At 40.8% G+C, this 27,941-nt stretch overlaps 1 protein-coding gene and 1 non-coding gene across 4 annotated transcripts in view; one reads left to right on the top strand and one right to left on the bottom strand.

Moving 5' to 3' along the window:
- TAF12 (TATA-box binding protein associated factor 12) overlaps positions 1–24,489 on the bottom strand; it is a 32,017-nt gene extending 7,528 nt beyond the window's left edge. Inside the window, exons 1-4 of one of the 3 annotated variants that reach the window (XM_034647874.1) lie at positions 24,341–24,457; positions 10,212–10,296; positions 9,235–9,486; positions 7,418–7,495 (exon numbers count right to left, since the gene is read on the bottom strand). In XM_034647874.1, the coding sequence (XP_034503765.1) occupies positions 7,418–7,495; positions 9,235–9,486; positions 10,212–10,283 (402 nt within the window). In that variant the 5' untranslated portion in view covers positions 10,284–10,296; positions 24,341–24,457. Of the gene's footprint in view, positions 1–7,417; positions 7,496–9,234; positions 9,487–10,211; positions 10,297–16,827; positions 16,928–24,340 lie in introns of all 3 variants that reach the window. The other 2 variants (XM_034647889.1, XM_011229244.3) reach the window with 2 other exon arrangements.
- Positions 24,490–27,788: 3,299 nt separating this feature from the next.
- On the top strand, positions 27,789–27,922 carry LOC117801315. The gene has a single exon (XR_004623833.1). It is a non-coding gene; the product is annotated as a U11 spliceosomal RNA (small nuclear RNA).
- Positions 27,923–27,941: the final 19 nt, after the last annotated feature.

A 27,941-nucleotide genomic window follows, 5' to 3' on the forward strand; every position in this document is an offset into this window, starting at 1 on the left:
ATTTGGGCTAAGGTGAGGACAAGGAATGAGGACAACACCAGAAACACATCAACTCATTACGCAGGTTGAGTGCAACTCACACGTTTCTGAGGACGTTACTCTCTATACTTTCTGCCTAGAGGGATCAACCAGCCTGATACCTCACGCTCATATTTTCTTCAGAATTAGGTGGGAAAACAAAAGTGAATCATTATACTTCCTCATTCACAGTCTCCTAAAGCATTTTTTTTTTAAAAGATTTTTTAATTTCTTTATTCGACAGAGATAGAGACAGCCAGCGAGAGAGGGAACACAAGCAGGGGGAGTGGGAGAGGAAGAAGCAGGCTCATAGAGGAAGAGCCTGATGTGGGGCTCGATCCCATAACGCCGGGATCACGCCCTGAGCCGAAGGCAAACGCTTAACCGCTGTGCCACCCAGGTGCCCCTCCTAAAGCATTTTTATTTCCATTAATCTCACCGAGTCCTTATACTAAACCTGTGAAAAAAATGGGGCATGGATTTTATTCTCCTTCTATACAGAAGGGTGCTGACTCATGGCCTTGCAACTGCTAGCAGTGGAACCAGGATTTGACTTCAAGGTTCCATGTCCAAAACCTGTGTTCTTTCCACTTCATTATCAATTATCCTGGACTACGTGAAGAGTAAAGTCAGAATTCTGAAGCTAAAAATCTACGTGAAAAACACTGGAATTTTCATCAGTCAATACATTCCCCATGGCTTCCTCTGCTGACCAAAAATAAAATAAAATTACAACCATGGATAGATATTACTTATTTGGCTAGACCATTACTGAACTGTCATCTTTCCTATGAAACCAAATGGATACCATCTAATGGAGAGATTTCTTTCTTTCTTTCTTTTTTTTAAGTAAGCTCTAGGGGTGCCTGGGTGGCTCAGTTGGTTGGGCGTCTGCCTCTAGCTCAGGTTGTGATCCCAGGGTCCTGGCCTGCTTCTCCCTCTCCTCTGTCCCTCCCCCCTGCTTATGCTCTCTCTCACACATTCTCTCTCAAATAAATGAATAAAATCTTAAAAAGAAAGAAAAAGTAAGGTTTATGCCCAACGTGGGGCTTGAATTCACCACCCCAAGACCAAGAGTTGCATGCTCTACCAACTGAGCCAGACAAGCAGCCCCTAACGGAGAGATTTCTGATTAAACATGGCAGATCAACTCCAAAAATGACCTCCTCTCCTTCCCTAAATGCACTAAAATAATGGTAAAGGAAAAAAAGACATATAAATCCGCAAAGACAATAAAAACAGGAGAGAAAAACTTAATAGGTAAGAGAATTCAATAAACTTTTAAAAAATATTTTATTTATTTATTTATTATTTATTTGAGAGAGAGAGAGCAGGAGAGACAGAGCACAAACAGAGGGAGCTGCAGGCAGAGGGAGAAGCAGGCTCCCCCGCTGAGCAAGGCACCTGATGCAGGACTTAATCCCAGGACCCTGGAATCATGACCCGAACCGAAGGCAGATGTCTAACTGACTGAGTCACCCAGGCATTCCTCCAATAAATTTTTAAAGTAAATTTTTGCCAAAGAGATAACAGAGGAAAAGTGGGATCTGACCTAGCAGATGGAAGGTACAACATAGGTGCCCACCAAGCGGATACCAATGAGAATTGACCTGATTTCCCCCCTGCTATCCCTAAAAGATCCAGGTTCTGGACGTGCCATTTATCACAGAAGATTGGGCCAACGCATGGAACTAAAAACTGAGAAATTATTAAATGTCTATATACAGACTAGTCCCCACGCCCCCATACTCCAAAAGCAGCCAAGTGACTCCTCCCCACACATAACCTGACCCAGAACACAGTAGGTTTACTCCGTAGAGAACTGAATAGGCTGGGGCCCCTGAGTGGCTCAGTAGTTAAGCATCTGCCTTCCGCTCAGGTCATGGTCTCCAGGTCTTGGGATCAAGTCCTGCATCAGGCTTCCCACTCAGCAGGGGGTCTGCTTCTCTCTCTCCCTATACCTTTGCCCCTCCCCCACTGCTCATTCTCTCTCTCAAATAAATAAATAAAATCTTAAAAGAGAGAGAGAGAGAACTGAATAGGCATGGCTCTGGATTAGAATACACCCGACACAACAGAGGAAAGGTACAGACACAGCCTCCCTCTCTTGCTTTTCTCCCGGAATGTCAGAAGCTAGAGATAAACCCTCCAGATCGGAGCCTGGAGGATTTTTCTCTAGAGATGCTAAACAACTCCAGAGATAAGACTTACAGATGCTGGCTGACGTGTAGAGAATGCCCCTATAAGAAGGCTGACTTGTGGACAAATTATTCTGAAGTGAAGCCGGTGGTTTACTAAAACTGGCTGAGTGGAGCTCACAAAAGCCAATTAATTATATGCATTTCTTCACAATCTTGAATTCAGTAAAATGTTGATAGCTTAAAATAGGGCATATTGGGAATATTTACACCATAAAAATTAGGAAATGTTAAAAATTAGGGTGTTTTTCTCTACAGAGTTGGTTGCTAAACATTTGCCAGTACATTACTGAATGCAAAGCCCATCAGTCACTAAGTTTTGCTTCAAATCAGTTTTTTAGTGGCTCAGTCTTTAAGAGCAGATAGTCAAGAACACAAAACATGTGAAGAAAATCTCCAACACTAAAAAGAAAATAAACAAACCGAAGCAGAAAAAAAGGGACCCAGAAGACATTAAGATAATGCAGGGAAAAGAAAATGTCAAAAAATGTAATTCCTCAGAGAGAAAGGTAAGAAAAGACATTATAACCATAAAATGAGAACAGAGTGGCTTGGGGATAAAAAGGACCAATTAGGGGCACTTGGCTGGCTCAGTCAGTCCCATGTGCAATTTTTGACCTCAGGGTCGTGAGTTCGAGCCCCACGCTGGTGTAGAGATTACTTACAAAATAGAACCTTTTATTTTTTTAAAGATTTTATCTATTTATTTGACAGAGAGAGCACAAGTAGGCATAGCAACAGGCAGAGGGAGAGGGAGAAGCAGGCTCCACACTAAGTAAGGAGCCCGATGCGGGGCTTTATCCCAGGATCCTGGGAATTAAAATTTTTATGTCAAAAAAAAATTTTAAAGATTTAGAAAATAAACTAAGGAAAATCTCCCTAGCAGGTAGAACTTAGAATTTCAAAGAAATGAGGGACACCTGGGTGGCTCAGTCAGTTAAACGTCTGTCTTCAGCTCAGATCGCGATCCCAGGGTCCTGGGATCAAGTCCCGTCAGGCTCCTTGCTCAGCGGGGAGTCTGCTTCTCCCTCTGCCTGCCGCTCTCCCTGTTTGTGCTCTCTCTCTCTCTTTGACAAAGAAAATCTTAACAACAAAAAAAGAATTTCAAAGAAATGAAAAATAGGAGAGCAAAGACAAAAAAACCCTAAAAGGATCAGTACAGAAGATTCACTATCCAACCAATGGTCATTACAAAATGAAGGAGATGGGGCATCTGGGTGTCTCAGTTGGTTAAACATACAACTCTTGGATTCAGCTCAGGTCCTGATCTCATCATCGAGCCCCAAGTCCATCTCTGTGCTCAGTGGGAGTCTGCTTGGCTATTCTTGCCCTGTGCTCCTTCCCCCCATCATGCATGCTCTCTCTCAAATAAATAAATCTTAAAAAATGATGAAAGAGCAAAAACAGAGGAGAAATTATCAAAAAACTAATATAAGAGAATGGAAATCTCACACACTGCTGGGAGGAATGTAAAAGGATGCGGCATTGAAAAACAGGCAGTTCCTCAAAGGAAAAACATAGTTACCACATGACTCCAAATTCCACCCCAAAGTATATCACACCAAGAAAGATGAAAACATATTTCCACATAAAAATTTATACACGAATTTAAAAAAATAAAGAAAATACAAATAAAAGTTGCATGTGAATGTTCATGCAACATTATTCATAATAACCAAAAAGTGTATGCAACCCATCAACTGATGAATGGTTAAACAAAATACAGTATGTCCGTACAATGGAACAGTATTCTGCCACAAAAAGAAATGAGATACTCATACCCCTTACAATATGAACTTTAAAAACATTATACTAAGTGAAAGAAAGCAGTCACAAACATCACATATCATATGACTCCATCTATCTGAAATGTCCAGAAGAGGCCAGAACGTAAATTAGTAGTTAGTTGCTTAAGGACTGTGGGGGTTGGGAAAAAATGGGAGTGACTGCTAATAGGTATGGACTTCTTTCAGGGGTGAGGAAAATGTTCTAAAAATGACTGTGTTAAACCATAAGAGACTCTTAACTATAGGAAACAAACTGAGGGCTGCTGGAGGGGAGGTGGTTGGGGGACTGGAGTAACTGGGTGATGGGCATTAATGAGGGCACGAGATGTAATGAGCACTGGGTGTTATATGCAACTGATGAATCACTGACCTCTACCTCTGAAACTAATAATACATTATATGTTAAAAAAAAATGACTGTGTTGAAAGTTGCACAGTTCTGTGACGAGACTAACCACCACTGAACTGTACATTTCAAATGAGTGAATTTTATGGCATATTGAATTATATCTCAATAAAAGTGCTGCCTCAAACACCGCCCCCCCACACACACACAAAGAGAGCAAATATTTTTCCTCTGGTTAAAAAAATAAAAATAAAAATGAAGTTATACTATTTTTGTAATCTGTTTTTTTTTTTTTTCTTTTTACAGAGAGACAGCCAGCAAGAGAGGGAACACAGGCAGGCGGAGTGGGAGAGGAAGAAGCAGGCTCCCAGCAGAGGAGCCTGATGTGGGGCTTGATCCCAGGACTCCAGGATCACGCCCTGAGCTGAAGGCAGACGCGTAAGGACTGAGCCACCCAGGTGCCCCTTACAGGGGCTGTATTTCTTTTCCCTGTCATTATATATTCCTCAGCAAAGGCAAAACAGACAACAATAAGAAACTCCAAACCCCAAAATATACAAAATTATCCCAGAATTGAGGCACTCAAGTCCCCAATATAAAAGTAAGCTCCGAACCCAGCACAACAAATGAAAAAAGATATATATTAAGACTCATATGAAAATTCAGAATAAAAAGAAAGGAAGACTCTAAAAAAATTGGGATCAGAATAGCATGAGATTTCTTTCTTTTTTTAAGCAGGCTCCATGTTGAACGTGGGGCTTGAACTCACGACCCTGAGATCAAGAGTCACATGCTCTATGGACTGAGCCAGCCAGGCACCCTGCATAAGATTTCTTAATAGGTTTTTCAGAGACATGGAGCAATGCCTTTACAAATGAAAGGAAAAAATTACTTTCATAATCTAATTCTAAACCCATGCAAACTAAAAATTAAGTGTGAGGTTAGAATATAAGATACTTTCAAACATTTGCTTCTCATCTATTCTTTTGTAGGCAGTAACAACAACAAAAAAATGTGCTCTAACAAAAAAAGGGAGTAAATAGGAAGAGGATATGGGATTTAGGAAACAAGAGAGCCAAAGAGGAAAAAAAAGAGCAAAGGGAAGACCCAGGAGGGCTCTGTTCAAGTGGCCTAAAATCTATCAGACCAGAAGAAGACAGAGTGTTCTTTTTTTATTATTATTATTTAAATTCAATTAGCCAACATATAGTACATCATTAATTTCAGATATAGTGTTCAATGATTCATCAGCTGTGTATAACACCCAGTGCTCATTACATCACGTGCCCTCCTTAAAGGATGGAGGTTTCTGAGAGCGAAATCTGAGTCAGGGAGGGGAGGACCCAAATCTGTAGATTATTTTTCCATTTGGAAAACAATGTTGATAGATGTATACCAGAGCTGATAGCAGAACCAGAATAAAAGTGGCAGAAAGAAAACTAAATAAAAATAAGTCAATTATAAGGGCACCTGGCTAGCTCAGTCAGAAGACAGTGAGACTCTTGATCTCAGGGTTGTAAGTTCAAGTCCCACGTTGGGTATAGAGATTACTTAAAAAAATAAAATCTTAAAACAAAGAGAGTCAATTATCAACTTTAATAGGTAGTACAAAACAGGGGGGCGCCTGGGTGGCACAGTGGTTAAGCGTCTGCCTTCGGCTCAGGGCGTGATCCCAGCGTTATGGGATCGAGCCCCACATCAGGCTCCTCCACTGTGAGCCTGCTTCTTCCTCTCCCACTCCCCCTTTGTGTTCCCTCTCTCGCTGGCTGTCTCTATCTCTGTCAAATAAATAAATAAAATCTTTAAAAAAAAAAAAAAACAGGACTTGGTTCAGAGGTAAACAATATGTACTTGATCAGAATAATGTCAATACTGATTTCTGAGTTATCTAAAAGTTGTGACAAAACTATATGGGAGGGACGCCTAAATGGCTCAACCAGTTGAGCATCTGCCTTCGGCTCAGGTCGTGATCCCAGGGTCCTGGGATTGAATCCCACATCGGGCTCCTTGCTCAGTGGGGAGCCTGCTTCTCCCTCTGCCTGCCATGCCCCCTGCTTGTGTTTTCTCTCTCTTTCTGACAAATAAACAAATAAATAAATAAACCCTTAAAAATATATATTAAAAAAACTATATTAGAAAAATGAGGGAAAGGGGCGCCTGGGTGGCACAGCGGTTGAGCGTCTGCCTTCAGCTCAGGGCATGATCCCGGCGTTATGGGATCGAGCCCCACATCAGGCTCCTCCGCTGTGAGCCTGCTTCTTCCTCTCCCACTTCCCCTGCTTGTGTTCCCTCTCTCGCTGGCTGTCTCTATCTCTGTCGAATAAATAAATAAAATCTTTAAAAAAAAAAAAAGAAAAAAGAAAAATGAAGGAAAGAAAAGCATGGATGGACATGTGTGAGTGGCTTAACAAAATTGTCATCTATAGGAAGTCAACAGACAGAAGCCAAAGAATATCTGTTTAAGTGTATTACTTAGAAATATGGAGGAATATTACAGAAACAACTAAAATTGTTGAAAGTGACTGCCTATGAGCAGCAAACTAAGCCCTTTTCACCAAGCAAAAGTAGCGGCAGCTGCTAGGCATAAGGTGCTAGGCATTCTCCTAGGTGATTTGTAGAAGTTATTCCACGAGACCCTCACAATAATGCTGCCGGCAAATAATACCACACCCTACCAACACAAGAGGAAGCTGAGTCTCAAAAAGCTTCAGTGATGTGTCCACAGCTACGAAGTTAGTAAGTGGCAGAGCCAAGATCCAAATTCAGATCTGTCTGCCTCTGAAGTCTGTTTTGTTTTTTTTTTGTTAAAGTTTTTTATTTATTTGACAGAGATAGAGACAGCCAGTGAGACAGGGAACACAAGCAGGGGGAGTGGGAGAGGAAGAAGCAGGCCTCCAGCAGAGGAGCCTGATGTGCGGCTCGATCCCAGGACCCTGGGATCACGCCCTGAGCCGAAGGCAGACGCTTAACGACTGCACCACCCAGGCGCCCCTGAAGTCTGTGCTCTTAATCGCGATTCTGCGTTAGCTCTCAGGGACACAGACTCTGGGGTGCCCAACCCCATCTTACCTCCTCCACATCTTCATCCAATTGCTCATTAGGGTCCACTTCTCTTACTAAGTCTTGCAATTTCTTCTTGGTTAATACCTAAAGTTAATTGGGAGAAGATTGTTCAGCCAAGTATTAAGGAAACAGAACACCTCATTACCCTATAATGAAGAAATGCTGTCAATTTGTTGGGTTTAGTTTCTACTTTCCAAAGGTGAACAGTCCGGCCTACCTGGTCGGCTGCTCCAAGACTACACTCTTAAGACAAGTGGCCTAGGGAGGCTGCAAGAGCAGTGTGGAAGAGAGGCCAACATCTGTCAGTTTACTTCTGCCTCTTGCGCTCACTGTGCCTTACCTTCCCTCTACATTAATTTGCAATTTTCTGACCACCATAACTTATACTGTGCCTCTGTTGCCTTTGGACATGTTCTTCAACCCTTCTTCCTATCTGCTCAGTCCATGGTGGCTTCTTTCTGCTTTTCCTAGCCCACCCAGGTAAAAGGAACCACTTTTTCCTTTGGCCTCCACTGTACCCCATGCACCCTTCTGTCACTGTATATATTTATAAACGTGCCTGTTTCTGACTTAATAGGCTGAAAGCTCCCTGACAGCAGGGAACATGTGTTCATTTCTGTATAATATTTGTATAAGTGTGTACAACTGTGATTCCTCTTTCATAAAGGAAATGTCATGTCACATACACATGCCATTAAACAATAATCAAGACATACATTAAAATGCTAACTATAGTTATTATGGGGTGGTGGCAGAATTATGGGCTCTTTATTCTTCCATATTTCCAAAGTTTCTGTGATAAGCATGTATAATCTTGGAAATAAAGAAGAAACGAATTTTTAAAATAAATACTTGTTAATTATGTGTCAGATCTATCCATTCTACCATTACCACTTAAGGCAAGTTTTCATTCCATGTCTTGATTTACTGCAAAAGTCAGAACTGGTTTTCCTCTCAGTCCACCCCCTTTCCTACCTTTCTTGTCCACTTACTGCCAAGTTAATCCTCCTAAGACATATGACTTTTATTATGTTACTTACTCCTCTATTAAATCTTTGCAAAGATTGTCTAATGACTAAGAGTTTCAAAGGAGACTGACTAGTATATTCTGCCATAATCCTGCCTATATAATTTTACCTCCTGTTCTTCTCCAACAGACTCCACATTCAATACAGGTTGGCTTCCTGACTATCTGCCCAACTTTCCCCATTTGCCTTTGCTAGTCCCTCCCCCCATTCCCTTGAAATGTCTCTCCCTCCTATTCTATCCAGCCTACAAGGCCCAAGACAAGAGATTATACTTATTTCTTATTTCTTGTGGCTTTGGAGGGCAGAATCAGAATCATGGGCAGAAAGTGGGGGAGAGAGGCCATGGGGGGGCAGATTTTAGAAGCAGTCCAGAAAGTTAATAATGGAGCAGCTGGATGAACTAGAAGGAGAAAAGACCAGAGGCAATAATGTTTTTATTACCGAAATAATGAATAATTAATACATTAGTTATTTTATTTAACTATTTTATTTAACAATTATATAGCGTATATATACTTATATATACATTATGTATAAACCCGTCATAGGCAACGTGTTAGTGTGTGTGTATGAATGTATGTACGTATACATACGCACACATAAACACCACAGAGTAAACATTGATAAATGTTGTACATGATAATTTGACAAAGAACTTTAAAAGTTCAAAGGAGGGAAAAGACTTTTCCAGCTGAGAGGAAGAGGCAGCATCTGAGATAGACATCTCTCAAAGCATTACTGGTTTAAATAACAGGTAAGAGATGCCTAGGGAGAGCAAAAAGTAAGAGATGATACCTGATTGTTTTCAGGGCTGAGACGCCCTCCTGTCCCAGGAGTGCCCGGTATCTTTACCACTGTAGTGCTATTGGCCATGGAGCCTTGTGGAGGGGTGCTGGCTGGTTCCGGTTTTATGGATGAGAAATTGGAGAGGTTGATTAGGGCTGAGGGGCCAAACTGGTTCATAATCTGCCGAGCTTTGGACTTCAGCTCATAGAGCTTATCGAGATCCTGTTTCTTTTTGGAGCTGTGAGGACCAAGGCCAATCAACTGTAGAAGGAAAACAAGAGAACTAGACCCAGAAACACCTACAATAAAGGATAAGGTTTGAAAGTAAAATTGTATAAGGTCTGTCAGACTTGAAGGCTCTTCAGGGTATCTGGGATAGTGACCGTTTGATACCTGCACATTAAAAATGGAGGGAATGAAAATGTTCATTGCTCTCACCTCATATTTAGAAACCATCTCTTCTACAAAAGCTAAATGGAATAGTCCACAAAATTAAATAAGGAAGAAAGTAAATGAAATGAGGAATCTTACGTACAAAAATAAACTAGGATGAGTAAGACATTTTTGAAGACTTTGTAAAAACAGAATACTTGGTTAAGTACTACATGCATTATTTTTGAACAGCAAATAATGTCAAATTCAAATAAATCATGGCACAATCACATACTTAAAACCCAGTCACAAAACTTAAGAAAACAGATTAGTTCATTTTGGCACTTCAAAACATGCTTAAATCTATGTCAGGTCTATATCTAATAAACACAATTTTTAGCAACTGTTAAAAGTAAGCTGTTCTTTGTCATCAAGAGCAAATTTTCGGAGTGTTAGCAATCTTAAGTACATGCAGAGTCCCTAGGCTGGAGTAGCCAAGACTCCTAAATTTTAAAGCCATGAGGTAGACTCTGTGGACAGCAGCTTTGGTGTCATCAAGATCAGAAGCACATTTACCAAGTTTCGCCAACAGTGGCCTCCGTGAGCTTACTTACAGCTATCTGAGTGTCTAGATCTTTAATTACATCAGCAACGGCTGTGAGCCCGGTGAAATGAGAGGAAGCCATTTTCAAAAGCTACCTGTAAATGAACAATTGGCATCAAACACCACTCTGGCCCCAGCACCATTTTAGTTGTGTGGCCTGGCACATCTTCACTGACCAGGACCCAAGCAAACCGGATGTGGAGAAACACATCCTTATTCTTGTCTCCTTATTTGTACTGGGCACTGAGGAAAGCATCGCCATCTCTTTCATACACAACTTTTAAAATTAATTAATGATGATAATAGTAATATAGATTCTCTTCCAATAAAACGATGTTCTATTGTTAGGGATAAGCTAGCAGCATATGAAAACTTCATTGGCCAAAACTGTGAAATGACCTGCAGGAATCATGGCAGTGGTTTTCAAAACTTGGTGAAGCTTAGCAACCTAAACAAGTACCTGCACCTGTCAACTCTTGCCCCCTATTGCTGCGTTCCTCCCCAACAAATTGTCTAACTTTCTAATATGAGAACTGACCTTTCCTGGTTTGCCCTTAATAAAAGCATCTAAAGGGGCGCCTGGGTGGCTCAGTTGGTTGAGCGTCTGCCTTCAGCTCAGGACATGATCCAGGGTCCTGGGATTGAGCCCTGGGTCGGGCTCCCTGCTCAGTGGCAAATCCCCTTCGTCCTCTGCCCACCCCCCCAGCTTGTGTGCTCTCTCGCTCTCTCTCACATAAATAAAATCTTTAAAAATAAATAAATAAAAGCAACTAACTACGTACTGGTTAAGTGACCAAGAGAAACTTGTTGGCCAAGAGTCAGCTGAGGGGATGGCAGAGCATCAGGATCACGTGTTTGTTTTTTAACCACATGCCTCCTCTTCCCTTACCCACAAATGCTACCAACGGAAGAATCAGGATAGGGAAAGATCGTTAACACGGCAATAGTTCTGTAATGTTATAAAACCAAACTATGCCCCCACAGCAAGTTATGAAAGAGCCTTATTAAAGATTATCAGTATGTTCACCACACTGAACAGTATACCTTTCAAATAACATTCCCACAACCTTCAAGGGGTTTCCTCAATAGTACGGGTTATTGCTCAAAATAAGACTTTTTTTGTAACAGAGATTTCCATATAATGGGAAATTCTATAATAAGACCTGTAGACAAAAATATAGCCTATCTACACAGCACCAAATATGAATAATCATTTATCAAATTAGGAATTAACCTTAAGGAATAGCTCCAATGGCTATTAATGAAATAAGGGGAATCCATACATTGTTAGAAAAACCAAAAGTTTCTCCATCAGAAACTAGACTGCACTTTACTGTACTGTTTTGTTAAGAAGCAAACAATACTTCTCCATTTTCAGTAATTCGGGGAAAGTGAGCTACTTCTTTCATTAAAACAAAACAAAACAAAACAAATGATAACCAGACACTCATTACCATACTGACACTCCCTTTAGTTTCCTAGACTGTTACTTTATTTGGCTGGATTTAAAACACCGTATTTGTATGGGTGATGATTACATGGGTTTATACGATGTCAAATTCATCACACTGAATATTTAAGATCTGTGCATTTTACTGTATATAAATTATACCACAATTAAGGACAATAAATCAAATCTCCCGACCCCCCCAAATAAGTAAAGGATTGCACTCTCAGGCAATTATCGCAGAAAAATTAAAACTTGTGCTCCCATGCAAACCTATATGCTAATGTTCATAGCATTTATCAATAGGGAAAAGATAGATCATTGAATAAATGATGGTATATGAGTATATCTGGAAAATATCTGGTTTCATGTTTAAAATTTAAATATTTGATCCACCTGGAATGAGAGGGGTATATATTTCCTCCCTTCATACACTCCTCTATTTAATTTTTTAAAAAGATTTTATTTATGTATTTGACAGAGAGATAGACTCAGAGAGCACAAGCAGGAATGGAAGAGGGAGAAGGAGAAGCAGGCTCTCCGCTGAGCAGGGAGCCCAACAACAAGGCTTGATCTCAGGACCCCAGGATCATAACCTGAGCCGAAGGCAGATGCTTAACTGACTGAGCTACCCAGGAACCCTACACTTCTCTATTTCATATGGATCAAATATTTAAACCTTAAATATAAAATAATATACTACAATATATAAGATTTTTAAAAATACTCTGAAATCTAAACCTCTCACTTTGGACAAAAAATAACTCAAAATGGACCACAGACTTTAACGTAAAACGTACAACTATAAAACTTTTAGAAAAAACAGAAAATCTTTGGGCTCTACTAGGCAGAGTTCTTAGACTTGATACCAAATGCACAATCAGTAAAAGGAAATACTGATAAATGAGTGCCACCTCATCGAATTAAAAAAGTTTCTCCTGTGAAAGCCCCATGTTGAAACGATGAAAGACAAGCTACAGAGTAGGAGAAAATATTTACAAACTACATATCCAACAAAAGACTAGTATCTAGAATGTATAAAGAACTCTCAAAACTCAACAGCTTTTTTTAAGTAATTCAATCACAAAATGGAGAGAAGACACAACCAGACATTTCACCAAAGAGGATATACAGACGGCAAATGAAGCCCACAAAAAGATGTTCAACATCATTAGTCATTAAAGAAAGGCAAACCAAACCTGCAGTGAGATAAAACCACACACCTATGACTGAAATAAAAAATAGTGATAGAACCAAATGCTGACAAGGATGCAGAGAAACTGGATCACTGGTGCACTGCCAGTGGGAATGGAAACAGTATAGCCACTCTGTAAAACGGTTTGCAGTTTCTCAAAAACTCTATGCATGTACTGTCACAGAAGAGCCTAAAAAGACATGAAGACAAAATGGAAAAACTATGATCTGAATAAATTATGGACTTCAGCTAATAATACTGTATCAAGGTGCACCTGGGTGGCTCAGTCGGCTAAGCATCTGCCTTCAGCTCAGGTCATGATCCCAGGGTCCTGGGATGGAGCCCCGCCCCGCGTCAGGCTCCCTGCTCAGTGGGGAGCCTGCTTCAACCTCTCCCTCTGCCTGCCACTTCCCCTGCTTGTGCTCTCGGTCAAATAAATAAAACCTTTTAAAAAAAATAATAATACTGTATCAATATTGGTTCACTAGTTGGAACAAATGTGCCATATTAATGTAAGATGTTACTATGGAGAAACTTGGTACAGGGTGTATGGAAACTGTATTATCTTCCCCATTTTTTGGTAAACCTACAACTGTTCTAAGAAATAGCTTATTAAAAAACGAAAAGGGAGGGGCGCCTGGCTGGCTCAGTTGGTAGAGCACCCAATGGTAGAGCATGCAACTCTTTTTTTTTAAGACTTATTTTTTTCAGAAAGAGAGCAAATGCGTGCATACAGAAGGGGGAGGAACAGAGAGAGAGGGACAAGCAGACTGCCCTAAGCATGGAGCCAGAAGCAGGGTTCAATCCCACCACCTCAAGATCATGACCTGAGGGGCACCTAGGTGGCTCAGTCGTTAAGCGTCTGCCTTCAGCTCAGGGCCTGATCCCAGGGACCTGGGATCGAGCCCCACATCAGGCTCTTCTGCTGGGAGCCTGCTTCTTCCTCTTCCACTCCCCCTGGTTGTGTTCCCTTCTCTTGCTGGCTGTCTCTCTCTCTGTCAAATACATAAATAAAATCTTAAAAAAAAAAAAATCATGACCCGAGCCAAAATCAAGAGTCAGATGCTTAACTGAGCCACCCAGGTGCCCCAAAGAGTGTGCAATTTTAAACTCAGGTTCGTGAGTTCAAGCCCCATGTTGGATGTGGAGCCTACTTAAAAAAAACGGGGGGGGGGAGAACAAATCACTAACACACAAACAATAGGGATAACTTAAAATATTTAAGTAAAAAAAAAAAAGGAAAAGCCAGTCTCAAAAGAATACACACTATATGATTCATTCCATTTACATGAAATTCTAATCTCTAATGATCTAAAAACTAATCTCTAGCAATAGATGGGGCAAAATTTGGGGCATGGGGGAAGTTTGTGTGGTGGATGGGGGAAGTTTGTACGGTGGATGTAAACACTCTATATCTTGACTGGGGTGATGCTTACCCAGCTGCATACGCTTATCAAAACTCATCAAACTGTCTACTTATAATGTGTACATTTTATTGTATGCAAATTACACCTTAATAAAATTGACTCAGGAAAAAAAATCTCAACATGCAACTATTTTATGACTCAACAATTCAAGTCCTAGGCATTTATCCTAGAGAAATAAAAACTTATGTTCACACCAAAACCTATACATGAATATTCACAGTAGCTTTGTTAATACTCAACTGTAATCAGTTCACATGTCTCTCAAGAAGTGAATGGTTAAACAAACTGTGGTATATCCATACCATGGAAATCTACTTATCAATAAAAAGAAAAAAACTTGATACACACGACTTGAACGAACCTCCAGAGAATCATGCTGAGCAAAAGATAATACAAAAAAAGTACATTTGGGGCACCTGGGTGGCTCAGTCAGTTAAGTGTCTGCCTTCAGCTCAGGTCATGATCGCAGAATCCTGGGATCAAGCCCCTCATCGCCTTTCTGCCCCCCCCACCTCGTGCTCTCTCTCTTTCTTTCCTCACTCTCTCTCTCAAACAAATATTTTTTTTTATAGAGTACATTTTTATAACAACTTTGAAATGATAAAATTTTAGGAATAGATGACGGATTAGTGAGGTTGTCAGGGGCTGGGTGGCAGGGAAGCAGACATGGTTATGAAAGGGGAAAACGGGGAACTTTTGTGATGGAATCATTCAGTGTCTTGACTGTGACGAATGCATAAAAGAACCTATAAAAGTGACTAAGTTGTATAGGACCTCATCCACATACACCCACAAATGAACACAGGTAAACGGATAAGAGTAAAACTAGGTAAATCTGAGTAAGACTGGTAGATTATACCAATGTCAATATCCTGATTGTCATAAAATACAGCAGTTTTGCAAAATGTACTTTTGGGGAAAACTGAGCAAAGTATACAAGAGATCTCCCTGCATTACTTCTTACAACTATGCACAAATCTAAATTATCTCAATTTTTAAAAATTGAAAAAAAATTATTCTCAGCAGTAAGTGAAAAGCACTTCTGGGTGCCTGGGTGGCTCAGTCAGTTAAGCATCTGACTCTTGATTTTGGCTCAGGTCATGAGCTCGGGGTTATGGGATCGAGTCTTGCATCAGGTTCCAAGTGGAGTCTACTTGGGTTTCTCTTTCTCCCTCTCCTTCTGCCCCCTCCACCCCACTCAGGCTTGCTTGGTCTCTTTCTCTAAGATAAATAAACAAATCTTAAAAAAGAAAAGAAAAGAAAAGCCCCTCTAAAGATGACCCAAAGCTCAGGAGCCGTAAAAGACTGATATGCTCAATTACATACAAATAAAGATGCCTGAAAAATAAATAAATGAATAAAATTTTAAATAAAAATATCTTCATGGCAACAAACAATAAAATCAAAGGACAAAAGATAAACTAGCAAAAATAAATGCAATATGTATCAAAGACAAAGGACTAATTTCTTTTAAATATATAAAAAAATACCTATACATCAATAAGCACCCAACCAACCAAAAGAAAAATTGCAAAAACAACAAAAAACCCCCAAAAGTACAAGAAATTCAAATAGCTCTTAAAGTAATGAAATCATCCTAAAAAAAAGTAATGAAATGATCCTTATTCTCATTCATAATAAAAATGCAAATTAAAACTATTTATTCCTCCTTTAGCAATGATGAAAAAGTTTTATACATACTGTTGGAAAGTATTATAGAGAAATAGTCATTTTACACATTGTTGGAGTAGGGAGGGGCTGGAAGATATAAATTAGTTAGGTCTCTACAAATGGCTAGTTGGCAGTATCTACCAAAATTATAAAAGCATGTATTGGGGCACCTGGGTGGCTCAGTCAGTTGAGCATCCACCTCTTGATTTTGGCTCAGGTCATGATCTCAGGGTCGTGAGATCAAGCCCTGCATTGCAAGATTCTCTCTCTCATTCTTCCTCTGCCCCTCCCCACCCCACTCAGGTACGTGCTCTAAAAAAAAAAACAAAGCAAAAAGAAAAGCATATATGTTGATTTGATCCCAAGTTCCACCTTTAGAAATTTATTTTTTTTTTAAAGATTTTATTTATTTATTTGACAGAGATAGAGACAGCTAGCGAGAGAGGGAACATAAACTCTAAAAAAAAAAACAAAGCAAAAAGAAAAGCATATATGTTGTTTTGATTCCAAGTTCCACCTTTAGAAATTTATTTATTTTTTTTTTAAAGATTTTATTTATTTATTTGACAGAGATAGAGACAGCTAGCGAGAGAGGGAACATAAGCAGGGGGAGTGGGAGAGGAAGAAGCAGGCTCATAGCAGAGGAGCCTGATGTGGGGCTCGCCCATAACGCTGGGATCACGCCCTGAGCCGAAGGCAGACGCTTAACCGCTGTGCCACCCAGGCGCCCCCACCTTTAGAAATTTATATTATAGTTGGACATCTATGTAAATAGAAAACTATACATATGAGGAATATCAACCTAAATGTCCATCAAAAGTGATATAGTTAAATAAATTAGGGTATAACCACAAAATTAAATATACTGAAAAAGAATAAGACTCACGAAAATATTAAGCTGAATGAAAGAATCCAGGGGTGCCTGCCTGGCTCAGTTGGAAGAGCATGAGATTCTTGATCTCGGGGTCGTGAGTTCAAGTTCCATGCTGGGAGTAGAGATTACTTAAATAAATTAAACTTTTTTAAAAACTTAAAAAAACAATAAATGAAAGAATCCCGCTGAAAAGGCATGTATGATTCAATTTATATGAAATGTTCAGAACAGACAAATCTATAGAGACAGAAAGTAGATTAGTGGTTGCCAGGGCTGAGGAGTGGGAGAAAGGGATAGGGATTGACTGCTAATGGTATTTATTTTAGGGGGGATAAAAATAATCCCAAATTAGATTATGGTGATGGTTGCACAAACCTGAATGTACAAAAAAGCCATTGAACTGTACATCTGATAATGGTGAATTGTATGATATGTGAACAGCATCTCAATAAAGCTGTTTTTAAAAAACGAGGAAGAGGGACGCCTGGATGGCTCAGTCAGTTAAGTGTCTGCCTTCCACTCAGATCATGATCCTGGGGTCCTGGGATCGAGCTCCATGTCGGGCTCCCTGCTCATCAGGGGAGTCTGTTTCTCCCTCTCCCTCCCCGCGCTCATGTTCTCTCACTCTCTCTTGCTCACTCTCTCTCTCTTAAATGGATAGGCACAATCATTAAAAAAACCAAAAAACAAAATGAGGAAGCTCATGAAATGACCGCTAAAATATACTGTTCATTGAAAATGCAAGGTACAGGAGAGTGAGCATAATTTGTTATTTATTAAAAGACATATAATTGTAAATGCATAAATTATTCCTGGAACGATACATAACAAACTGATAACAGCAGTTATCTTAGTGGGGAGGGGAATGGTAGTATCTGGGTGGCCTATGGGACCAAGGTGGAAGAAGATTTACTTTTCATTGTACACTCCAAATTCTGTCCCATGTGCATGTTATCTAAAAAAAGAAAGTACTATTTGGTTTGTTTCCTCTGAAAGAAGAGGTAATTCTGACAACTGTTTTTAAAATATAACAAAAAATAGCGGTGCCTGGATGGCTCAGTCACTTAAGTGATCGACTCTTGATTTCGGCTCAGGTCATGATCTCAGGGTCAAGGGATCATGCCCCACGTTGGGCTCCATGGTCAGAAGGGAGTCTGTTTGAGATTCTTTCTCTCCCTCTCCCTCTCCCACATTGCATGCATGGGCACAGACTCTCTCTCTCCCTAAAATAATAAATAAAGCTTTAAAAAATATATATAGCAGTAGCAACATAAATAAACCCTGATCTATATCTCACACCTTATACAAAAACAAACTCAAAACTGATCACAGACTTAAAATTAAAAATGTAAAACTATAAAAGTTTTACAAGAAAGCACAGGGAAAAAAAATCTTTGTAACTTTGGGTCAGGGAAGGAATCTTAGATATAACACCAAAAGCACAATCCACAAAAGAAAGAAACTGATAAAGTGGACTTAATCAAAATGTAAACTCCTGGTCCACCAAAGAAAATAAACACAAGTCATAGACTAAAAGAAAATGTTTACAAATCACGTATCTGACAAACAACTAGTATCCAGGATATATAAAGAACTCTCAAAATTCAACAATAAGGAAACAAACAGACCAATTAAAAAAACGGGCAAAAAATCTGAACAGATCCTCACCTAAGATATACAGATGGCAAATAAACACATGAAAAGATACTCAGTATCATTAGTCATCTGGGAAATGCAATTAGGGAAATGAGTAACTACTAAATACTATTAGAATAATTAAAATTTTTAAAAAATAGAAAAGTGCTGGAGAGGATGTTGAATAACTGAAACTGTCATACATTTCTGTGTGTATTTGTAAAATGGTGCAATCTCTTTGGAAAACAGTTTGGCAAGTTTATTTTTAATTCTTTTTTTTTTTTCAAGATCTTATTTATTTATTTAGAGAGAGAGAGTGATAGAGAGAGCACAAGTGGGGTAGAGGGCCAGAAGGAGCAGCCGACTCCCTGCTGAGCAGAGGGCCTGACTTGGGACTCGATCCCAGGACCCCGGGATCATGACCTGAGCCGAAGACAGACGCTTAACTGACTGAGCCAGCCAGGCACCGCAGTTTCACAGGTTCTTATAAAGTTAAATATATACTTATCATATGACCCGGCAATCCCACTCCTAGGTATTTACCCTAAAGAAATGAAAACTTATATTCACACAAAAATCAGTACGTGAATGTTTATAGCAACATGATTAATAACTGCCAAAAACTGGAAACAATCCAGATTTCCTTCAACTGGTGAATGGATAAACTATGAATATATATCCATACAACGGAATACTACTCAGCAACAGGAAAGAAGAACCACCGATACATGCAACAATGTGGACAATCTCAAATGCGTATGCTAAGTGAAAGAGGCAAGACTCAAAAGACTACTTATTGTATGATTCCATTTATATGACACTCTGGAAAAGGCAAAGCTATGTGGATGGAGAAAACAGATTAGTGGTTGCCAGGGGCTTGGAGTGGGCTAGGGTTGGACTACAAAGGAGCAGCATGAAGGAAATTCTTGGGGGGGAGGGTGGAACTCTTAGGTAGCAGTGTTATGGTGCTTACATGACAGTATACATTTGTCACAACTCATAGAATTTTACTCCCAAAAGGGTGGATTTTTTTGGTATGTAAATTTGAAAACAACATCACAACCATTTTGAAATGGTCAATGCCTCCATATCCAAATTACCTGTTTACTGACAACTTTCATCAAGTCCAACTGTGGATGATGCTAAGCACAATGGAATGAAGTGACTGTAAATAACCTGAATTCCATTACATAATATACCACGGTTGCCTCTGGGCTACTCAAATTTCGAATTCTCACTTACATAGAATGCCAAGAAATAGGAGGTATTGCTGTGTAAAAGCAGGCATTAACTGTGGGACAGTTTGGGAGAACAATTATAGTAGTAAACCCTTATTAGCACCTACTTCGTGGAAATCAAAATAAGTCCAGAAAGTCCATGCCCCAGTGATCTACAGTAAAAGTTATTTAGTAATTTTATCAAAACAAGATTGTGTGACTGGGAGTTCACAATTAAATACCAAGCCTATCCTCCCTCCCCCTTACCAGTTACATTTAAACTCTGGTTGATAGGCTGAGGATAAAAAGCCCTAACTTCTCTTCCTTTTAACAGTTTGTACCTCAAACAGAAATCCAGTTGCAACCCTGTTACTGTATTAAGAGAATCTGATTTTTCAGAGGGTAGGAGATAGGGGGATACCTTGTAGTAGTTATAAGACTGTGGCCTTTTCTAGACATCTGTTCCATTAACAGATTTTTTTTTTAAGATTTTATTTCTAAGTATACGCTACACCCAATGTTGGGTTGGGACTCCAACTTATGAACCCGAGATCGAGTCTCCTGCTCTTCCGACTGAGCCAGCCAAGTGCCCCACAGATCCCCCTCTCCAAGATTTTTTTTTTAAGTGAAGAGAATAGGGAAGTAGAAGACCAGATTGTCTTTAAAACCCTTTCACTTTTGGGGTGCCTGTGTGGCTCAGTTGGTTAAGCGTCTGCCTTCGGCTCAGGTAATGATCCCAGGATCCTGGGATCATGTCCCACGTGAGGCTCCGCAAGAAGCCTGCTTCTCCCTCTGCATCTCTCTCTCATGAATAAATAAATAAAATCTTTAAAAAATAAAAATAAAACCCTTTCACTTCCGGAATGTTTAGGAATTATTTAAACAAAATACTGGAGTGAGGGGGACTGCCAGGCTGATGGCATAAAAGCCCATCACTATGGTGCATGACTTAACTTAATGACTGGGTTTTCTACCTGTTTTTCTCCTCACTGGCTTCTAGATGTATCTAAATGAACTCATATTTCCCAGCCTAAAAAAACAGAACCAATTAATTGCATTCTGTAAGACCTGAGAATAACAGAAACATGGAATTTTTTTCCCATTAGTTTTTTGACTAGTTTGGTCCTATTTAGGTGGTTTTGACTTAACAGAAAGGCAGTACAGGGGCGCCTGGGTGGCGCAGTCATTAAGCGTCTGCCTTCGGCTCAGGGCATGATCCCTCCGTTCTGGGATCGAGCCCCACATGAGGCTCCTCCGCTGGGAGCCTGCTTCTTCCTCTCCCACTCCCCCTGCTTGTTTCCCTCTCTCACTGGCTGTCTCTCTCTTTCAAATAAAGAAATAAAATCTTCAAAAAAAAAAAGGCAGTACAGTACAGTGGTTGAGGGCATGGGCTCTGGTGGCAGTGTCTGGGTTCAAGTACCAACTCTACCACTTATCAATTAGCTTTATGTCCCTGAGCAAGTTATCTAATCTCTTTATGCCTCAATTTCCTCATCTGGAAAATTGAGCTAATCATAAAGTGTATCTCATGGGATTGTTGTGACAATACATTGAGTTTATGTATCTAAAGCACTTAGAAGAGTGCCTGGCACAGGAAAGTACAAATAAATGTGTTTGCTAATATAATATATGTGCTCTCCTCTTCTAAATCTGATAGAATTATAAAAATTTTTAAATAAAAATAAATAAAAATAAAAATCAGTGTATTAAAACTAAAAGGTTTCCCCATTGAAGCATGTGTTGGTGCCATCCTATAATCATTTTTATGACTCAAGACATTTAAAAAAATAGTGACTGAAAAAAAATGGTAGTGGTAAATGGTCAACAGGAGACTGATGCGGGGTACTATGGCACAGGGAAGACTGAAGTCTGCAGTGTTGGGTATCATCCTACTTCTGCCACTGAGTTATGTGAGCCTCCTCTGACCAGTTTCTACATCTGTAATTAAGAGTAGGATCAGACAGATTTTAAAGTCCCTTCCAGCTCTAAGAAATAGTGTAAGATTTTAGATTAAGTCCATGTGTACTGATTTCAGTTTGTCTTCTGCATCCAGCACACCTGTTTCACAGTACAAACTCTAAACACTGCTAGTATATTGTCTCCAAAGTATTTCCGGGCTTTCCATGAAGACTACAGACCAAAAGTAATATGTTCCATGTTCATATCTGCTCTAACACAATGATTTTCTGATCAGGTACTCTGAAATATTATTTTAATAACTCAATGTTAGAGCCACAAATGAGTGAAGTAAGTACATTTTGCAAATGTCGATGGGGATGTTAACTCAGGAATAAGTTATCATTAATTAAACCATCAAGGACTTTGAAATGGTGGCATGGGCATGCTTTATTTCATAATTTGGTGTAAGTTTTGATCACTTGCAAACAGTAGAGGCACTCGCAAATAGTATAAGCTAACCCTTTGGGGAAAAGATAGTAGTTTCAACTGGTTAGCCCAATTTCCCTGATCATCTAGTTCATGTTACAATTAATTGTAAAGTTAATCCAATTTAGGTCCTTGTTCTTTAAGTTGGTCTTTCTTGGCCTCCTAAATTTAAAATTAAATATATCTTAGTCAATCATGAGGAAAAGTTCTATTCAGGTCCCATTTTCCTATCTTATATATCTACTGTTATTTAAAAACAGAGAAATTTATTTCTCCTCAAATACTACACTATATAAGTACCCTAACAAGTTATAGTACTTGACATAAAGAGACGTCTTAAGGAGGAGGGGGTGCTTTCATTCAATGATATGTTTTGTATAAGTGTTATTTCTATTTTGTTGATGGGAAAGTGATATATAGAGAGGAATTCACTTAGAAAAGTAGAAGAAAGTCACACATAACATGGTTTTAGTACCATGTTTTCAGGCAAGGTACTTAACCTCTGAACCAATTTCCTTATCTATACAATGGGACTAACAATATCTAACTTGTGGGATGTAAGTGATAATTAAATGATTTAATATTTGAAAGTGCTTATGATGCTGCCTGATTAGTCTGAGTAGGTTTCAGTAAAAGATATTACTGAAGTACCCTTGACATTCTTATCTAAAAGCAGCCATCTGGGGGCACCTGGGTGGCTCAGTCGGTTAAAGCGTCTGCCTTCAGATCAGGTCATGATCCCAGGGTCCTGGGATAGAGCCCCTCGGTCCTGGGATGGAGTCGGAGCTGGGCTCCTTGTTCAGTGGGGAGCCTTTTCTCCTGCTCCCTCTGCCACTCCCCCTGCTTGTGCTCTCTCTCTCTCTCTCTCATAAATAAATAAATAAATCTTTTAAAAAATAGAAAATAAAATAAAAGCAGCCATCTCCGGTAAATGCCTATACTAAAAATACAGGATACAACTTATTTATCTGCAACTGTCTAAACTGCTTACCATATTTTTGGGGCAGAGGCGGCTTCGTTTAAAGGTTCCCTAACTGGTTAAATGACATTCACTGTATTGATGTCAATCCAGTAACAAGCCTCAAAATAAAGTACTAAATTTATTTAAAAATTTCCCTCTTGAGTTTGAGGTTAAAGATTCTAGAAGCATGTTTTCAAGGATATTAGCCAAGTATCTCCTATTTGCTAGGCACAGCAGGGTACTATACCAAAATTATGATCTAATCAACCATTACCTCACTGTGATCCTATACCTTCTTTGGACCTTAGCCTCTTTACATATAAAACAGGAGTTTAAGAAAGATTATCTTTCTGGGCCATCCCGTCCTCCTATCTCTAACATCTTTTGATTTGAGATGCAGAGATCTGTGCTCAATCAGGATCGAGTGGAATGGTATTTAAAGCACTTATCAAGCATATAACTGAGTTCAAACGGCTTCGACTTCACATCAGAGCTTCGTAAGAATGAAGCAGAAAACGAAGATGCTTGCATGGGGCTTTCCTAGATAAAGTATCTGACACAAGAAAAGCCTGCCAAAAGCCAAGCAGGCAGCGCGAAGGAAGGGTCTTCTTCCCTTGAATACATCCTTTACCACTTTGGATTCAGAGTATATAAGAAAAAATAGATCACTGATCTTTTCCAAACTCTCTCCCTTTCCCTTGGAGTCTGATCTCGCAGCCGTGTCCCCTTATAATCTCCGCTTTGGGGAACTCGGGTCCTCACAGCCCTGTTCCCTCAGGTACTTCGGAGTCTCCAAGCCCCGATCCCGTCCCCACAGAAGCCTGTCTTCATTGCCCGCTGCTGTTCCTTCCAAACCCAAGTGTTCTCTGAGTGCTCCTGCCCCTCAGGAACCCAAGTCTTCGCTGCCCTGTTTCTGACTCCTTAGGAGCCTGGATCTTCACTGTCCCGCTTCTGTCTCTTAGGAGCCCAAGTCCTCACAGCTCCGCTTTTACCTTTCGGGAAGCCCGTGTCTTCACGCCCCTTTCCGTTCCGACCCTCTCCTCTTAGGAGCACGGGTCTTCACAATCCTGTCCCTCTCACACCGCTTTCCCTCAGATGCCGGAGAACTCACACCGTCCCCGTTCCCTAAGTCCCGTCTACAGCCCGGGTCCCCACAGCCGCGTCTTCTCCGAGCCCCGATCCCCTCAGTCCCGTCCCAACAGCCTGATTCCTCGCACAACCCGGTCTCTTCCACAACCTAGTTCTTCAAACACTGACCCACTGTGGGTCTGGGTCCTGACTCCCTCCTCCCGCTCTTCTTCCTCAACTGCCAGGGCCCAAGACTCACAGGCAGCAGCGTCTATCTCCCCATGATATGCGGAGACTGCCCCAGTGAAGCGTTCGTCTCAGCAGCCGGTCCGACTGCTCGGCCCTCCCCGAGTACTTCCGGCACCGCTCCCCGCCTCCAACCCGGAAACGCGCGGCTCTTCCGGCCGGCGGGCGCGCGCCTAGCTTGCGCAGGCGCAGGCTGCCCTCTGACACGTGGTCGGGGGTTCCTAGGCTGTTTCTCCGCTCCGGCCGTTGTGCTTTTTCTTGCTTGTGGTTAACTGGCAGCGTGGGCGAGACTTCTACCCAGGTGTTGTGAAGCCTGCTCTTGCTGTTTCTTTCCGTCTCCGCCTGTCGTATTTATCGCTAGCACTACCGGTAATTGACGCCCTCGGATCGTTTAGAGGTCGCCATTTTTAGTTGGTGCCTTCATCTTGATATCGGGACGGAGAAACGCACCTGGGACCGCAGCACCCAGTAGGTAATTCTGTTGGACTCTAACAAGGGATTTGGCGACACAAGAACCTGGAGACGAGAGACCGTTCGTACCTGTGGATTGGCAATACCAAATGAGCGTTTACTGTCATACAGGAATTTTGCTAAACCCTAAACCCCTTAACTCCGATATATCATTTAATCTTTTAAAGAAAGCCCGTGAGAGATGAAGGTTCTAGCTAATCGCATTCTCACCTTGAACTCAGAAGTCTCACTGTAAAGTCTAATACTGTTCTGTATGTAACCATTAAACTGATGGTTTTGGTATTTCCATCAAACGCTTTGGGATAACTTTATTTTTTACCCTATGTCGGGTGATAGGCATGTAAGACCCAGTCCTAGCCAATGTGGCGGGAATGTACAAAGGGTTGTGAGAGCCCAAAGTGAGCCATGGTAACTGCCAGCAGGAATCAGGAGGAGGTGTCTCCCACCTGTGTTGGTGCAATAACCTGACCTTGTCTTTTTTTTTTTTAAGCTAACTTTTTTTTAGTAATCTCTACATCCAACATGGGGCTCAAACCCAGCCCTGAAATCAAGAGTCGCATGCTCTTCAACTGAGCCAGCCAGGTGCCCCAGTGCCCTCCTTGTCTTTATATCTACAGCCCTCCTCCCACCAAACTCCCAGTCACCATCTACACTGCCACCAGATCCAAATTCTTAGATTCAAGGCTCCTTCACCATTAGGCTTCAGTCAGTCTTCCTTAGCCTGATTTCACTGATAACCGTTCTCTTCATTGTCCTAAGGATCTGGCACACCTTCCCCCCCACCCCTAATTCCATCTTTTTAAGACCAGTTTAAATAAACATTCATGCATTCAACAAATAGCGCTCCTTGTGTGCCAAGCCTTTTGCTGGGTGCTGGGTATGTACTAGTAGGTACCACAAGCAATAAACACCTTTGTCTTTAAAATCTGGAGCGGGAAAACAGACCATCAGAAAGTACACAAAAGTGTAAGGAGAGAGAATACCAGAATAAAATACATACATACATACCAGATTTATCTAGCTGGGTGATGGAGGGCTAGGAAAAGCTAGGAAACCTTATGCAAGGACCAAGATGGTCAAGGTGACTGGAGTTTAATAGGTAATAGGGAGTGTGACAGGTAAGCAGTTGGGAGAGGCAGGCAGGGTTCAGCTCAGGCTAGACCTTGTAGGCTATGGTGAGGACATGGGGTTTATTTATTGCTCAACGGGAAGGCATTGGAGTGTTGAATAGGAGTGAAATAATGATTTGTTTTGAAGAGATGACTGGTGGATTATAGGAGGAGCCCCCAACAAACAACTGACAGTGCCCACATCTAGGCTTCCCACCAGTTATACTATAAGTGTGCATCCTGTTATAGTGTAAGAGCTGTTTATGTGAATCCCTTCTCTTGCAGCTTCTACTTTGTAGAGGTCAGGTACCTCTATGTATTATTAAAATACATTAAGGAAAGTAAAATGTCTGACAGTCTATATTTTTTGTTTTAAAAAAAGGAACTTTGGGGGGGTGATAGAAATGTTTGATATTTGATTGATTGTGGTAGCAGATACATGTCTATATGAATTTGTTAAACCATATGATAAAAAAGGTGAACTTACTACATATGAACAAACCTGACTTTAAAAAAATGAAATATAGGGGCGCCTGGGTAGCGCAGTCGTTAAGCGTCTGCCTTCGGCTCAGGGCGTGATCCCGGCGTTCGGGGATCGAGTCCCACATCAGGCTCCTCTGCTGGGAGCCTGCTTCTTCCTCCCACTCCCCCTGCTTGTGTTCCCTCTCTCGCTGGCTGTCTCTCTCTGTCACATAAATAAATAAAATCTTTAAAAAAAAAAATGAAATACAGGGGGCACCTGATGGGCTTAGTCAGGAAAGCATGTGACTTTTGATCTCAGGGTTGTGAATTCCAGCCACACATTAGGTGTAGCGATTACTTACAATCTTTAAAAAAGTGATGAAATAGAGAAAATACAGAAAGCAAGGACAAGTTAAAAATTTTCAATTACACAAATAATAAAATTCCAAATAAGATAGCCCATTATGCTTTTTAAAATAATTACAATATTACAGTTAAGTCTGATGTCTTGTGTGTCATGGTCCCCATCCTTCCCTCCTTCCCAGAGGTAATCATTGATGTGTTCTTGCAAATCTTTTTTAAAGAGTTAAAGTATGTGACATTAGAAAATATATAGCACTGGGTTTTATGTGCACACATGTATGTTCTTTATTACATTAATGATATGTGGTACCCAATTCAACACCTTCACTCAATTTTTTTTGGATATCTGTTGGTAAAGATCTACTTTAACCAACCCAAATTTAGTATTGCTTTTTTCCCCTTCACGTTAATGGTGGTCATGCTGTACCTTATTCTGCAACTATTATCACTCAGTGCTTTTTGGTGTTTCATTCACTCCGTGGCAGCGCAGCAGACAGCGTTCATTCCACTTATGAACGCACTACGTTCTGCTAATCCATTAGCAGAAGATTAGGTTGCTCCCAGTCTTTCTCCCCGCGCTTCCAGTTCTCCCATGCTGGGGCCACTTCAGGGTAGATGGCCAGGGGTGGCACAAGTTTGTTAATAGGGTGGGATTCGTGACTTCCCCAGATAGGTACCAACAGTCGCGGAGAAGCGGGTATCCCGTGTAATGTACAACAGGTGCGACCCGACGCCCGCTGCAGCTGGCGACAGCTTCCCGGCTGGCTCCCACAACCGCTTTTCTTTGCCACGCCCTCTGCGCCCGCCGGCCCCTTCCCAGCAAGCACCGCGCATATTTGCATATCCATATACTGCCTTGCTTTTACTTCCATATAAAAATGGAAAAGACAAACCATAAAAGTCTTCTTGTGAATATTGCTCTACGGCTTAGGATGTCTTGCAGTTCCCCCTTCAACTTGAGGAACACGGAATAAGAAATTGCTTACACTTTGTTTTCACCTTTATCGAAAGAGGGATTCGCCAGCGCTGCCACCATGTTTTTGTTCCTATACAAGCAAAAAGGGCTTCTGTCGTGAGTGGCACACGTAGGGCAGCTCCATTGCTCTTCGTGCGGAATCGACATCAAGAGATTTCGGAAGCATAATTTTTTGCTACTCGGGCAGCTGGTGATCGTTGGTCCCGGCGCCCTTGCTTTGAGTGATTAAGGGA

The sequence above is a fragment of the Ailuropoda melanoleuca genome, chromosome 2 (genome assembly GCF_002007445.2).
Source record: "Ailuropoda melanoleuca isolate Jingjing chromosome 2, ASM200744v2, whole genome shotgun sequence".
NCBI lineage: Eukaryota > Metazoa > Chordata > Mammalia > Carnivora > Ursidae > Ailuropoda > Ailuropoda melanoleuca.